Source organism: Eurytemora carolleeae, unplaced genomic scaffold (assembly GCF_000591075.1).
Source record: "Eurytemora carolleeae unplaced genomic scaffold, Eaff_2.0 scaffold275, whole genome shotgun sequence".
In the NCBI taxonomy this organism is placed as follows: Eukaryota; Metazoa; Arthropoda; class Copepoda; order Calanoida; family Temoridae; genus Eurytemora; species Eurytemora carolleeae.
Window position 1 is genome coordinate 269,600 of NW_019396230.1, and position 16,723 is coordinate 286,322.

Below are 16,723 nucleotides of genomic sequence, written 5' to 3' on the forward strand. Positions count from 1 at the left end.
GGGGGGGGGGGGGGTAGAGAGGGAGGGGGAGATAAATCAAATCTTAAAATTTTCTTCTGTAAAATGTAAATTTAGTGAAATGAAATAAAGTTTGCGAAAACAAATAAAAATAAATTTAACACAGAAATCTTTCTAAAAATTTTAGTCTAAAAATTTCTATTTCGAAATAATAATAATAATTCTTATTTCATCATCAAATTAAACATCAATAATTGTTAGATTGAGAAATTGTTAGTTATGTTTAAATATAATACCAATTAGCTCGAAATTTTAAAAGTAATGTAAAAATAAGATTATTAGGGATGCATATGGCAAACTGAATGATTGATTTGATTTCGATTCGATTACAGAGTACAGGATTCATAGTACAGAGTACAGGATTCATAGTACAGAGTACAGGATTCAAAGTACAGAAAACATGATTTAGGGTACAGGATTCAGGATACAGAGTACTGGATTAAAAAAATGGATTTAGGAAACTGGATTCAGGAAACTGGATTCAGGCTACAGAGTACAAGATTCCTGATACAGGTTTAAGTATAAAGGTATATAGAAAACAGGATATAGGATGTAGGATGTAGGGTACAAGATATAGGGTTTAGGGTAAAGTAAAATGCATTCACTTTGTTTGTTGATGTTTATTTTTTGTTTTTGTTGTTTACTTTCAAGTTGCAAAGTTAAGAAAAGTTTATAAATTAAGAATCTTTAACGAACAACAATCTCATCTGGAAAACTTTATTTAAGTGACTGTAGTGACTGTAGTGACTGTAGTGACTGTAGTGACTGTAGTGACTGTAGTGACTGTAGTGACTGTAGTGACTGTAGTGACTGTAGTGAAACAAACAAACAAACAAACAAACAGACAGACAGACAAACAGACAAGCCAAATTTATATATAGATTTAGGAGAAAATTCCCTTTAAGTTCCAATTTATCTATGTATTACAGGGGTTCCTGAGAACAGTCCCTTATGTTCCCAGTTTTGTTTATCTATTTATTAAAGGGGTTCCTGAGAATGACAGAGTTTGAGTTTGGAGTAATGAGCCCGAATGCTAGAATCTGTCCTTCCAGTCTTTCCGCTGCTGGATACTAGGGGGAGAGAATATTATTAAAGGGATACGTTACGATTTTGGGGAAAAGGATGGCCAGTGCTTTTAAGAGATATATCACAATTTTAGAGTGAAGCTGGGGAACAATCTAAGCTTCACAATAAAAGTGGATGGGACGGGTGTCAAACTAAAATATTGAAACAAGCGGCAACAATTTGAATTTTGAAATAAAAAAATCGCTTTTATTAAAGAATTATGTATTTACCAAAGATGAAGGAATTTAGTTTGTTGATTATAAGCGAATTGTTGTCGGTTATTTGGCAGCCATCACATATTTGTTTACAAAAAATATCAAAAAATATTTTATAACAATTAATAAACAGTAAGACTTGTTAAAAGCAATTGACTCCAAGGAAATTCAAGACTTGAATTGTTTCTTCTTATTTATTACAAAAAGTATGAACAGGTACATAAATGATCTACATAAAGTTTATGATCGAGTATTGATAACACTCAAACTTGAAGTAAATATGATAAAAAGTTCTTAAAAAATAAGCATCCAACCTGATACGTGATTAGCCCAGTTTTAGATTTCCACTCGAAACTGGAGGATTCTAAAGAAATTAATAAAGATGTCACCCGGGACTAAATTGGATCATTATATAAAGTATCACGTGATTAAGCTGAGGGAAAAAGGATGGAAAGAGTAGAAAACAACTAATTCTTTATCTGGAGCCTCCTTTGGTTCTTCATAATGATGTAATCAGCACATTTGCTAATTTAATCTGTCTCAAACATTTGTTGCAAATGCACTGCAATGTTTCTAGAAACAAGCATACAAACTCCTGGTGCAAAAACATTAAAAAAATTTTACTGAAAAACTAATTAGACTTACAACTTTTTGTAGAACCTTATATAATATAAGGATTAAGGATAATGGATTGCCAGAATTAAAATTTACTTTTCTTCAAAAATCAGTAAATCCAAAATTGAAAACAGAAAACTTAGCAAAAAATAAACAGTTTTATCCTAAAAGTCTAGTTTTGTAAATCTCAAAAATTAACTTACCATCCATACAGGTTGGTCCAGTAAATGATGTTAGCTCACAATCACATATAGCAGTCGGGGTAGGGCGTACTCGACACACCCCCTGGTTTCCACAGGTGGACTTTCCACACTCTATCCGGTGCTCTAGGTTAATCAGACATTTTTGGGAAATATTTTCATTTAATGTCTGTTTTGAAGTACATTGGTAAAATCATTTAAAAGTTTTTAAAAGGTAAACAGATATTTAAATGATTAAGAATGTTCATAGCAATTCTAAAAGAGACAATAAGCCTAATTTGAAGTGACCCTCCATGCAAAAATGGTAATGCCAGATTCACAACGGTACCCATAAAGGCGCTATAGCATTGCTACTGCTGCAGAGGAAAGCATATAGGAATTATCAGAATTAAACACTTTTAAACCTAGAAAAACGAAAATATTTTCCACACTAATGTTCAGATAAAGGTTTCAATGGTACCGTTGTGAATCGAACACTTGAAATTACACGTTAAGTCCCTTAAACTGTTTTCACTTTCATTTATTTATTTATGTATTTATTTTGTAACACCTTTAAACTTGATCCTAAGAAAGTTGCTCTCTAGCCTTAAAATATTTATATCTTTAGTTTGCGTCATAACTGTATCTTCTAATATTTCATCGTTAAAAATTGTAATTGCGTTGTTCCTTGGCATTTTCTCTCATACTTCTGTATAATTAATTAAATAAATATAATATTTAAACCTAACCCTTTCAGAAAATATCATGAGATCGTAACAAATGATATTTGTTGGGCTTTCGCAATTGGCGTTTGACCCTGGAAATGAAGCCAATAAAATATTTAATTAATTTCCTGTTAAAAGTTGAATATTTAATGTAAACAAGGAAAAAAATGGGATTTTAAAAAAATTCCATATTTTGATTTTCTCCATTACTTAAAATTAAATTCAGTGCTTAGTAACCGGATCCATTGAATCCGCAACATTTTAGCTCTTTGGATCCGGATCCATTGAATCCGCAACATTTTAGCTCCTTGGATCCGGATCCGTTGAATCCGCAACATGTTAGCTTCTTGGATCCGGATTGAATTCGCAACATTTTAGCTCCATGGATCCAGATCCATTGAATCCGTAAAATTTTAGCTCCTTGGATCCGGATCCATTGAATCCGCAACATTTTAACTCCACGGATCCGGATCTTGGTCTCCAAAAATATGCAGATTCACGGATCCTGATCAAATTAAAATAGCTCCTGAGTTAGAACTAGAATTACATCACTTTTTATCGTTTTTTTGTGGCCGAACAAATGATTTTCTCAGCCCAAAAAAAACTGTGCAACCCCTTCTTCCCTGGACTCTGCTCATAACTTGAGCAAGATGAATAATACCTTAAGTTTGGTAAGTTCTCTAATCCTTGTCTATGGTTAGAACGGGATTATACTAATCCTTCTCTTTACTCTTATAAACTTCGTATTCACATCTTCAAACCTTAATACTATACACCACACCAGACCCCCAACAAAATCCAATTAAAACGAAAAAAATAATAAATAAAAAACTTTTCAGATTTCCTTTTCTTCATTCATAGTTTTGTCATACAAACTGTTATCAACTGCATTTTTTATTTTATGGAAATTATATTTTTTTTCGAGTTTGTTATCTTTTCTTTTTACCAGTTTGGATAAAAGTAAACTATCTCATATATATATCTAATAAAAGTAAACTATCTCATATATATATATATCTGATAAAAGTAAACTATCTCATATATATATATATCTGATAAAAGTAAACTATCTCATATATATATATATCTGATAAAAGTAAATATATATATATATCTGATAAAAGTAAACTATCTCATATATATATATCTGATAAAAGTAAACTATCTCAACTTAGAACTTTTAAAGCAAGCTAAGAACATTCCGGAACATTCCTAGCTAAAGATCGGACATACAAACAAACAAACAAACAGAGATGACTAAAGGGTGAGTAAACATTTTTCAGGACTGTTGAATATATTCTTATAAAAGCTGAACCACGATGTTTACATGACTTAAACAGTTTATTGGTATAAGGTATATATATATGTACTACTTAGGTTGAAGTCTTATCAAAATAAAACTTTGTTTTGATAGTCTTTATGTATACTTGTTCTCCTCCCTTGGTGATGACAGTTGCCATGCCCCTGGGGATTGACTCAATCATTTTTCTACACAAAACCTTATCCCAGTCCTAATATGCCAATAGAAAACATTTGGGCAATCAAAATTCATCAGCAGAGGTTGGACGAGAAGAAGATCACAAACCTCAACTCCCTGATGTTTAACATCAAGCAGAGGTTGGATGAGAAGGAGATCACAAACCTCAACTCCCTGAAGCTTAACATCAAGCAGAGGTTGAATGAGAAGGAGATCACAAACCTCAACTCCCTGAAGCTTAACATCAAGCAGAGGTTGGATGAGAAGAAGATCACAAACCTCAACTTCCTGAAGCTTTACATCAAGCAGAGGTTGGATGAGAAGAAGATAACAAACCTCAACTTCCTGAAGCTTTACATCAAGCAGAGGTTGGATGAGGAGATCACAAACCTCAACTCCCTGGTGCTTAACATCAAGCAGAGGTTGGATGAGGAGATCACAAACCTCAACTCCCTGATGCTTAACATCAAGCAGAGGTTGGATGAGAAAGAGATCACAAACCTCAACTACTTGATGCTTAACATCAAGCAGAGGTTCAGAGGTTGGATGAGGAGATCACAAACCTCAACTCCCTGATGCTTAACATCAAGCAGAGGTTGGATGAGAAGGAGATCACAAACCTCAACTCCCTGATACTTAACATCAAGAAGAGGTTGGATGAGAAAGAGATCACAAACCTCAACTCCCTGATACTTAACATCAAGCAGAGGTTGGATGTGGAGATCACAAACCTCAACTCCCTGGTGCTTAACATCAAGCAGAGGTTGGATGATGAATCACAAACCTCAACTACTTGATGCTTAACATCAAGCAGAGGTTGGATGAGAAGGAGATCACAAACTTCAACTCCCTCCCTGGTACTTAACATCAAGCAGAGGTTGGATGAGGAGATCACAAACCTCAACTCCCTGATGCTTTACATCAAGCAGAGGTTGGATGAGAAGGAGATCACAAACCTCAACTCTCTGATGCTTAACATCAAGAAGATATGGAGGGAACTTGACAGTGAAAAGGCGTTTTGTTGACTCAATTTCATAGTTTTGTGGGTCCACTGTAGTACAGTATAGAGTAAACAGTATAGAAGCACAATTCCCTTTATTCAAATTATAACCAAACCACCCATTAATATAATGATTTAGCTAGGATCTATCATTTATCTTTTATTATTCTTATTGGGTAATTGATACAAATTTTTCAGACAATTTGTAAACACTATAAAGAGCCTTCATTTTAGAGAGGAATGCTTAATCCACTAAGATACTTTTAAACCCTTATCTGATCAATAATAAGCAAGAAATAGTCGTTAGTCTTGAAAAGTGTTAAATTCTGACAATATTGCTCTTTAATTCATATTGTGTTGAAATATATACACAAGTAGTTTTTAAGAGAACCTACATTATTAATAATCAATTTTTATTCAGACAAAGGTTTTAATAAACTTTCCACTGTACATAAGCAGGGTCACTCAAAATGATGTCTAAAGTCTCTTTATATTTAATTTTAAAACTGACCTTCACACCCTTCCTTTACATGAGTTGATGGCAGAACTGCAGATTTAATAGGATCAATATACTCTCCACTCAGCTCCAGGCTTCCTATACAACCCTGAACATAGATCTGTATAATACACTCCTATACAACCCTGAACATAGATCTTTATAATACACTCCTATACAACCCTGAACATAGATCTTTATAATACCCATACAACCCTGAACATAGATCTTTATAATACACTCCTATACATCCCTGAACATAGATCTTTATAATACCCATACAACCCTGAACATAGATCTTTATAATACACTCCTATACATCCCTGAACATAGATCTTTATAATACACTCCTATACAACCCTGAACATAGATCTTTATAATACACTCCTATACAACCCTGAACATAGATCTTTATAATACACTCCTATACAACCCTGAACATAGATCTTTATAATACACTCCTATAAATCCCTGAACATAGATCTTTATAATACAACCCTACATACAACTCTGAACATAGATATTTATAATACACCCCTACATACAACCCTGAACATAGATCTTTATAATACACCCCTACATACAACCCTGAACATAGATCTTTATAATACACCCCTACATACAAACCTGAACATAGATCTTTATAAGACACCCCTACATACATCCCTGAACATAGATCTTTATAATACACTCCTACATACAACCCTGAACATACATCTTTACCGTTACAACCCTGAACATATAGATCTCTGTAATAAACACCTGGATAACCCTGAACATGTGGCTTTAAAATCGTTTTTAAGAAAATCGAGCCCTTCTATGAAGATTTTGCCAATATTTTTTACATCGACTTGATTCTATAATACTCTTAGATTTGCTACCCCCTTCAAAGCTCAGAAACATTTCTTGTATTATGTTTCACTAAATCTTTCATTCTGTTCAAACAGATTTAATCATTACTGAGAGATCCAAAGATACAATGTACAAAACATTCTTTGTCGTTAAAAAATGTTTAAACAATAATTTTTTATAGAGCTAGCGTCCTACTTAAAGACAAAAAAAGGACCCACAAACTTTCATATAAATATTCAATTGGCTTTATCCTTGCTGACTAACTTGGTGCACAAAGGAAATGTACATACAGCTTATGTACACTTCCTGTCTACACTTCATGTCTCCTTCCTTCTTTCTGAAGTTGATGTACACTTTCGGTATATATCTTAAATATACTTCCTGCCTACTTTTGATGGAAACTTCATGTTTACACTTGATGTACATTGTACACTTTCTGTCTACTCTTGGTGTACACTTTCAATATGTTAAGGTACTGTACATTTCCTGTCTCTATTTCATGTATATTTCCTGTCTTCTCTTGATGTAAATTTTCTGTATTACGTTAATGTACACTTCCTGTCTTGAATTGATGTACACTTTCTGTCTAATTTTGGTTTAAATTTGATGTGCATGCTTACTTCCTGCATATACTATCCCTGTATAAACTTGAAAGTTGCACAAGACTAGAAAACTAGAAAATAGAAAGTTTATTCAAAATTTTCTTTCTTTGTCGTGAAGTTCTAATATCTTTTTCCTCTCCATTGTTGCCCAGTTTACGGAGTTGAACCAACAGTAAAACATAATCTAATTTCTAGGCACACCAGGATACAGGACTAACAACAGGACACAGGACTAACACCAGGATACAGGACTAACAACAGGATACAGGACTAACACCAGGATACAGGACTAACAACAGGATACAGGACTAACACCAGGATACAGGACTAACACCAGGATACAGGACTAACAACAGGATACAGGACTAACACCAGGATACAGGACTAACAACAAAGTAAGGGGGGTGGGCGACAGTAAAAATACATAAATTTGATTTATTTGAAGTAAAAAATATTAAGATTTTATTATTTTCCTCCAAAAATGTTCAGGTTTATTGAATAAAAACTATCTTGGGAACTTATCTTCGACTGGAAAACTAAACTTTCTCTATAAATGCCAACAAACTCAATTTAGAATTTTTAAACCAAGCTAAGCACATTCTAATGCGCCCGGTAAAAAAAAACAATACAATCGTACAAACCACATGGGCACGGGCATCCTCACAAACTAAAGACGCATGCGCAATGCGCATGGGCAACAGCACAAACTGACAACAAACGGGCACGGGCAAGGTTGGATATTTCTGCATATTTTCAAATACAATAATATGAAAACTGATAGTTTTTGTAAAGTTGAAAAGATATTGTTAAGATGATATCTAATGTCAGATCTGAACAGATTCCTTTCAATATATTTAGAACCAACTCTATTCAAATCTGTTTTGTTTCTCCACCCATACAACTCAACTTTTAGACAACTTGATAATAGAAAACAAACTTATAGAAATACTTTGAAATATGCTTTTATACAAACAATATATTTAGCGTAATCATCATAGATAAATAAATAAACATAGATAGCTTATGTACGCAAAATTACCAAGAATTGTACAGTCCGCGAACTCATACTTCTAGGGGTCAAAGTGTACTTCAATGATAAGCGGTGTGGTTTGGTGTTTTAATGGATTTCATAATAGAATGTAAAATAACTCCGGGAATGGAACTATTTGAGCAACAATATTTCACTAAGCAAGATATCATATTAACAAGAACTGAAGAAGGACATGAGAAGGACTAAACTAACTTAAATTTCTCTCTACAGAACTCATGCACACCACAAGTGCTCAATGACATAAGAACAGCCAATGTTCACAACCGACCTAGGTAATCTATGTATGTAATAGGAATATCTTTAAAACATCTCTGTACATTTATATCTTTCAAGATGAAAAATGTCGTCTTATGCGCAATCTATCTTTATCTATGGTAATCATTGACATTTTTTATTAGAAAAATAGAAGGATAAGCAAGAAAAGGGTGATAAAACGGTTGATAAAGTGATGTTCTTTCATTTCTTTTATCATAAATGCTTAGCGAGAGCAAAATCACCATATATTTCCTAAAATAAGAATATTGCGCGCAATTTAGAGTTTTGCAAAATACTCCGTCAAACCTGTAACTTTACATAGAAACAAGTGCAGTACGTCTTCATCTTAATTTCAAGGAAGAGAAAACGTATAAGCGGGTTGGTAAAATAAACTCAAGAATCAAGACCTGGTGACACTTTAAAGGTGACCTGGTCTCAACTTATCACTGTTCTTATTTACCTTAAATCCGTATTTAGATTGAATCCCTGGCGGAAGATCAGAAAACATCCCAGGGCGGGCTCCACCTGAAATATATGTTTTTTAACCTAAATAATGTTTTTAATTTTTTGTAAATTAATTAGATTATGTAATTTATATTTTACTTCCAACTATCAATCTATCCATGAATTTGAGCACTGTGCAGTCTACAGTGAAATACATGGTGTCCCACAAAATATAACAGTTGGTGAATAGTTTTGAATGTCTTCTTCCATATACTATATTAAATATTAAAGACTTTTTCAAATACTTTTAAATCAATTTTACTATAATATGACTTCCAAAATTCCATGTCATATTTTTTTTTCTTTCTGTTTGGTTTCAAAGAATTTCGCGAATTATGGAAGAAGACATTTAAAACTATTCACCAACTGTCATGTTTCGTGGGAAACCCTGTAGTTATTCAAACTTTCAAGTCTTTATTTAAATGTTGAAGTATTCCGCTTTATTTAGAGAAGAGTGTATATTGTATATTACACTGAGACTGAGGTCTGGGGCCTTTATAACTGTGGAATAGGAAGAGGATTGTTAGACTAACTTTATCATATAAAAAAGGCAAATTACAATTAAGAATTGTGTGCAGTGTGTAGTGTAGACTCAGACTGTAGAAAGACCCATTTCACTTCTAAGTTGATATTAAGCTACTGGTGAAATATTTGCTTTATAACAGCATCAAATACACATAAGTTAGTCGTATTCCTATTCCACAGTTTTATGGGTACCACTGTACATATGTCTAATTTGTTCTCAAAAAGCGTGAAAACGTCTGAATCAAGTGAACCCAAATTTTATGTTTGGAAATTCACTATTTGAATGCTCCGGCCGTGGTAAGGGCTTTTCAAAAATGTATAATTAATTATATTTCGCGCACTTTCTGTTTTTGCACAGTTTTTGCTTTATAACTTGATATTGCAATAAATATTTGAAATTTTGGGTAAACCAGACGTCAGCCTTTTGTTGTTCAGTTGTCCATGTAGAACTATCTCTCCCCTCCCCTCTTCCTATTCTCACCTAACACTGAGAAACTTGACAATTATAGAGAGAAAACTGATAATGATTGAGTATCCAGTATCCACTGTCTTTTCTATCATTCCTATCCACTCCAGGACTACAGGGTTTCATTCTAATATTTTCCAGGACTACAGGGTTTCATTCTTATATTTTCCAGGACTACAGGGTTTCATTATAATAATATTTTCCGGGACTACAGGGTTTCATTCTAATATTTGCTAGGACTACAGGGTTTCATTATAATAATATTTTTCAGGAAACAGGGTTTCATTATAATAATATTTTCCAGGACTACAGATTTTCATTTTAATATATTCCAGGACTACAGGGTGTCATTATAATATTTTTTGGGACTACAGGGTTTCATTCTAATATTTTCCAGGAATACAGGGTTTCATTCTAATATTTTACAGGTCTACAGGGTTTCATTCTGATATTTTCCAGGTCTACAGGGTTTCATTCTAATATTTTCCAGGAATACAGGGTTTCATTCTAATATTTTCCAGGTCTACAGGGTTTCATTTTAATATTTTCAAGTCTACAGAGTTTCATTCTAATATTTTCAGGTCTATAGGTTTTCAATCTTTCAGCATCTCTTGGTTGGGTCTTTCTTTTATACTGAATCTTTTTACAATTTTTATATTTATGTTCTTTCTTAGGTTTAAATAAATAAATAAAGGACAAAGGAGAGGGAAAACAAGATAGACAATTAATCAGTCTGCTCAGAACATTCTTGTTTCTGTCCTCCCTAGTCTTGTATGTGTCCTTCTTAGTATTGTATCTGCCATTTCTTAGTATTGTATCCGTCCTCAATAGTCTAGTATCCGTCCTCCATAGTCTAGTATCACTGCTCACTAGTCTTGTATCCATCCCCCCTAGTCTAGTATCAGTCCTCACTAGTCTTGTATTCCTCCTTCCTAGTCTTGTATCCGTCCTTCCTAGTTTTGTATCCGTCTTTCCTAGTTTTGTATCCCTCCTTCCTAGTCTTTTCTCCGTCCACTCTAGTATTGTATCCATCCTTATTAGTTTTAAACTACTAGTTCTAATCTTACAGTTTTCAATCTTTTGAAAAAAAACGTTGGTTTTCTGCATAAGCTACTTGTGCTCTGTAAATTTAATCTCTATGAGAGAGTCGGTGGTCAGCAGTTCCAAGTTGCTCCTCTGTAAAAAAAACTCTTATCTCAATAAGACGACCTTTTTCTGCGCCCATTAGGAACCTACACTGAACTTTCTTTTTTCCTCCATGGAAAGATAACATTTTGTTTGTTTACCTAAGAATAGAATGCCGTCCAGGTTTAGAGACGAATTTGAAGACGATGTCGTTTGTAATCTTGATGTAGTGTCGTCCAAACCAATCACCACTATTCCATTTATCAATCAGTCTTGAAGCAAGAAATTTGTATGACAAAGCTATCTGAAGTCTAACATATATTACATTATGGAGTTTAAATGCTAAGATAAATGAACCATGGGACCAAATTCAATAAATTGGAGAGGTAGCTGAACTACCTACCCCCGCCCGGTTCTAAACCTCAGTCACCATTTCATATCCCCATGAATCTTTAACTTTGAATCGGTGATTAAAATGTGTAAAGGCTGCAGGTAGTTCAGCGACCAGGTCAATATAAAAATTCGACGCATCATTTGAAAAAACAGGAAACACAAAAAGTTCCTCTTATACCTTACCTTAATATTAACAATTTAGTAAAGAAACAAAGTTTAAAAAGTTCAAAGATAACAGAAAATATTAGGACAGATATTTATTAGTTAAAGATCAAAAAGAACAAATAAGAGAGATGTTCAATGTTCATGAAGTTTTATTCTCTTTTTGTTAAAATTAATCTTTTAATGAATGAATAATCCGACAACTATTCAGTTTTTGGTTTCTTATTTAATTTGAGGAAAACTTCTAATATTATTGCACTTTTGTACTGAAGTAATACAATACAGGGGAATACCCCCACCACTTCAAACTTATTTTAGTTATTATTTACGTTCAAGAGATGGGACGGAGAGAGGGGGACGTGGAGAGATGTGAGGGAGATTGAGACATAATAAAGAGGGGTTTTTAAGAGAATGAAAATGTGAAGTAAGGAATAGAGAGGCCTAAGAATAAAGGTGAGATGAAAGAGAATATGAAAAATGATAAATATGAAAAACAAAGTAAGTACAAAAAGTGAGCAAAATAAGAAAAAATGGAGAGAGAAGGAAAGGTACTGCAAGCTAAGGACATGCATGCAAAGTTGACTAACAAACAAAGAGAAAATCAGAAATTGATAAAAAAAATGAAAAAAAGTAAAGGATATTATACAGGGGCGGACGCAGGGGGGTCCTGTGTCCGCCCCTGATATTATATATATATAAAAGAGGCCCGCACTGGTATGAAAAGTAAAAATAACCGAATCACCCTATAATCTGAATAATATACAACAATGAACATAATTAATAAAATGTTTGTGATTAAAAAAAATTATCCAGACATTATTAGTATAATTCCCGCCAAATATAAGTTAATTTGTGGGGTCTGCTAGTTCTCTGGGTACTGTCAATACAGATACAGATAATAGACATGTTCAACAAATTGGACGAATTAGACAAATTGGAAAAATTGGACGAATTAGACAATGTGAACAGATATATCATACTTATAGTAAACGTTAAAATCAAAAATAGAGATAAATATTAATTGACAAAAACTTTTAGCATTAAAAATTACCGAAAATAAAGTTTACAAAAAAAGATAAAAAAGATGCTAAGATCGACAAAAATCTGTAATTGTAAATCGAGTGCAAGGTAAAAACAAAAAAAGAATTTTACATCCTCGCAAATTTTGTCCAAAGAACTGTTAATGTATATACTAAATGGTTAACCACAAAGAATGAAATAAGACTTGTAACTTGTAGCTTGTAACTTGTAACTTGTATTAAAAAACATCAATGTTAAATTTCAACTGAAAGGGCAGGTCAAATACTTTGAAATTCATGAATAGAAAGTTAGATTGATTAATAAGAAGATAGATTGATTAATAAAGATAGATTGATTAATAAGAAGATAGATTGATTAATAAAAAGATAGATTGAATAATAAAAAGATATATTGATTTATAAGAAGATAGATTACATAAGAAGAAGATAGATGGATAAAGATAGAAGATAATTTTATTAATACAAAGAAAGATTGATTAATAAGAAGATAGCTTAATTAATGAAAAGAACGATTGAATTATAAGAAAATAGATTAATTAATAAAAAGATAGATTGATTAATAAGAAGCTAGATTAAATATGAAGAATTGATAGATTGATTAATAAGAAGATAGATTAAATAAGAAGAAGATAGATTGATACAGAAAGAAGATAGATTTATTAATACGAAGATAGATTTCTCAATAACAAGATAGATTAATAAAAAGATAGATTGATAATAAAAAGATAGATTAATCAATAAGAAGATAGATTGATCAATCAGAAGATAGATTGATTAATGAGAAGATAGATTGATTAATAAGAAGATAGATTAATAAGAAGATAAATTGATTAATAAGAAGATAGATTAATAAAAAAGAAGATAAATTGATTAACAAGAAGATAGATTGATTAATAAGAAGATAAATTGATTAATAAGAAGATAGATTAATAAAAAAGAAGATAAATTGATTAACAAGAAGATAGATTGATTGATGTGAATATTGATTGATGAATGGAAAGATAAACTGTTTAAAAAAATAATTTATTGATAAGTATGACCAACGATTGATTGATTAATTTCCTGTTTCTAGATCAACCCTGGAGATGACAAGAGTATGCCAATCATTATCTGAGACCAAGTTTGGATGATTATCCTAAAATGAAATAATAAAATGTATTTTGATTCTCTCATTTTGTTTTTAATTCCGCCATTTTGTTTTTAACTCCGCCATTTTGTTTTTATTTACAAATGTTTGCTTAATGTAGTTATTTTTATTCATAATGCCATCTTGTTTTCCACTAAGCCGTTTTGTAATAAATCTTTCATTTTGTTCAAATCTTTTATTATTTTAAATTTATCTAAAATTTTAAGTTGGACATATCATGAAATCATGACTTTCCCAAAATTTCTGAATCATCATAATCTTAGCTTGGCATGGCATGTTCTTTGGATAACATTAAAAAAGTTTAATCCAAAATTTTGAATGTTGTAAATGTTGAGTATTCATAATACCTTCTTTAATTCTAAAGGTTTATGAAATATGAATAAATTTTACCTTGAGTTGAATAGTTTTCTTGTCTAGGCTGATAAGAAGATGAATATGTCCATCCATCAATTCAACAGCCAAGAAATCAGTTGCTTTACCACCGTTGTATAGCAACAGACCGTACTTCTCCTGTACAATTAACAGAGTGTACAGAAAACGTGCATATTCTTCAATTTTATATCGATAACTATATTTTGTAAAGTTCAATCCTTTAAACAATGTGTACTTTATTTCATCTAAAAATTGAATAGAAAATTAAAACTACTTAAAAAAAAATAACAGATTTCGTGTAATGTCTGATTTTCTTAGAATTTTTCAGCTAAATTCAGAAACTAAATTTAGAAATTAAAACCATGAAAAAAATTTCTAATTAAATAAGTTTTAGCACGAAAGTCTGATCTGACTTTTTGCACGGTTATTCAGCATTAATTAGTTGATTTGCTTTTAAATTTTTTTTTTACATTCCCGTCTAAATTCAAAGAATATAAGATAAAACAAGAAAGAGGTCTTTGTCACAAACAAAATGGTGTGAATCTTTGATATTTGATAAATTATTTGATTTAACAGAATTCATAGTTTGAAATATTTCAGGTTTACGATATTGGGTTGCAAAGATAAAGAGATTGGAATATCAGAGTTTGTGGCAAAGAATCAATTCCTTTAGAAATATTGGTACTTGGTACGAATTTCTTTTCGTTCTACCCTTGTGTAAATAACATAATAAAAGGTGAGAACAAGAAGGAATAAAAATGTAAGTTTTTAAATTTTCTGATCAAATTATAGTAAAAGTTAGAAAACGGTTAATAATTGCATTTAACTGCGTTTTGTTTGTACATTTCATTAAGATTTGAATATGCAGAAAGAATGTTTGAGCCAGAACACAACTCTACATAAAGAAATTAGTATTCTATGCTTCTGGGTCAGATTTGAAACTAAACCTTCCCTCTCAGAATAAACCTCAAGTTTGAACAACTACACACCAAGAATAATTTATTACATGCTTTCCATAACTTGGAAATCTTCATAACAAAAAAATGAAGATTGAGAATCTTTTAACGAGAAAGAAAAGTTTTGTTGTCCAACTACGGAACATGTATATTTTTCAAGACTTACTTTAGTTCTGAACATTAATCTGATCTCCAGATCAAAATACGTTTTCATCTGAGGTAGACCCAAGAATGTGTTACGTGATGTGAACGTGATGGGCTGGTATGGATCTTCCCGGATTTCTTTAAACTCTGCGGAACGTTCTGAGTTTGTGAGAAGGTGTTCCCGTTCCAGGTCCAGTAAATGTTTCCCGTTTACAATCACTTGCTGAATAAACAGTTCTGATGGTAGTTAATTAAAAATAATAACTATAAATCATTAAATATATGTCAAAAACAAAAATCTATAAAGAGTAAATTATTTTTTCTCCAAATCATGGCGAAAAAAATAAAATAAAATTAGAATCGGAAAAATATGTCTGAATCAAAACAAAAAACATAAAATAAATATATAAATAAATATAAATAAATATATAAATAATATTCCTTAATATCCCGATCCTTTATCCACAAACCTGGCTATCCACTGAACAAAATGTATTTATATACAGGTCAACATATATGTACAATGTTCATTGCTATTGTACCTGGATGTCCTCTGAACCAAAAGTACACCTTGTAAAACTGGATATACTATGAATCTCTATATTATTTCTAAATATCTCTTATAACCAACTGTATAATTATCCGCCTGTATCTGGGTATTCCCCTAAAACCAATGTATATCCACCTATACCTGGATCCCCCAAACCCCATGTATTTCCATCTACACCTGGATATTCCCCAGAACCCACTTTATACCATTAAATCACTAGATATCTCCTGAATTCAATGTAAATCCGGCTATACCTGGATATCTCATGAACACTATCTATATCCACCTATACCTGGATATCTCCTGAACACTATCTATATCCACCAATACGTGGATGTCCCCTGAACCCCGTGTATACCCACCTATCTCTGGATATCCCCTGAATCCCATGTATATCCACATATACCTGGATATCCCCTTAACCCAATGTATATCCATATCCACCTATACCTGGATATCTCCTGAACCCAATGTATATCCATATCCATTTATACCTGGATATCCCCTGAACCCATTGTATATCCATATCCACCTATACCTGGATATCTCCTGAACCCAATGTATATCCATATCCACCTATACCTGGATATCTCCTGAACCCAATGTATATCCATATCCACCTATACCTGGATATCTCCTGAACCCAATTTATATCCATATCCACCTATACCTGGATATATATCCATATCCACCTATACCTGGATATCTCCTGAAAAGTTTGGATAGTTGAGAGGCATGGTGACTCCAGCTCCCACTGTATACCTGCAACATAAATCAAGTTTATTAAAC

General features: G+C 32.3%; 1 protein-coding gene across 1 annotated transcript in view; it reads right to left on the minus strand.

Annotated features, from left to right (window-relative positions):
* Positions 1-16,723, minus strand: part of LOC111698781 (neurexin-1) — a 61,874-nt gene that overhangs the window by 7,566 nt on the left and 37,585 nt on the right. Inside the window, exons 24-33 of the mRNA XM_023469209.1 lie at positions 16,633-16,696; positions 15,407-15,607; positions 14,303-14,422; positions 13,828-13,900; positions 11,332-11,421; positions 9,011-9,075; positions 5,806-5,899; positions 2,117-2,239; positions 1,613-1,662; positions 999-1,088 (exon numbers count right to left, since the gene is read on the minus strand). Of these exons, the coding sequence (XP_023324977.1) occupies positions 999-1,088; positions 1,613-1,662; positions 2,117-2,239; positions 5,806-5,899; positions 9,011-9,075; positions 11,332-11,421; positions 13,828-13,900; positions 14,303-14,422; positions 15,407-15,607; positions 16,633-16,696 (970 nt within the window). The remainder of the gene's footprint in view (positions 1-998; positions 1,089-1,612; positions 1,663-2,116; positions 2,240-5,805; positions 5,900-9,010; positions 9,076-11,331; positions 11,422-13,827; positions 13,901-14,302; positions 14,423-15,406; positions 15,608-16,632; positions 16,697-16,723) is intronic.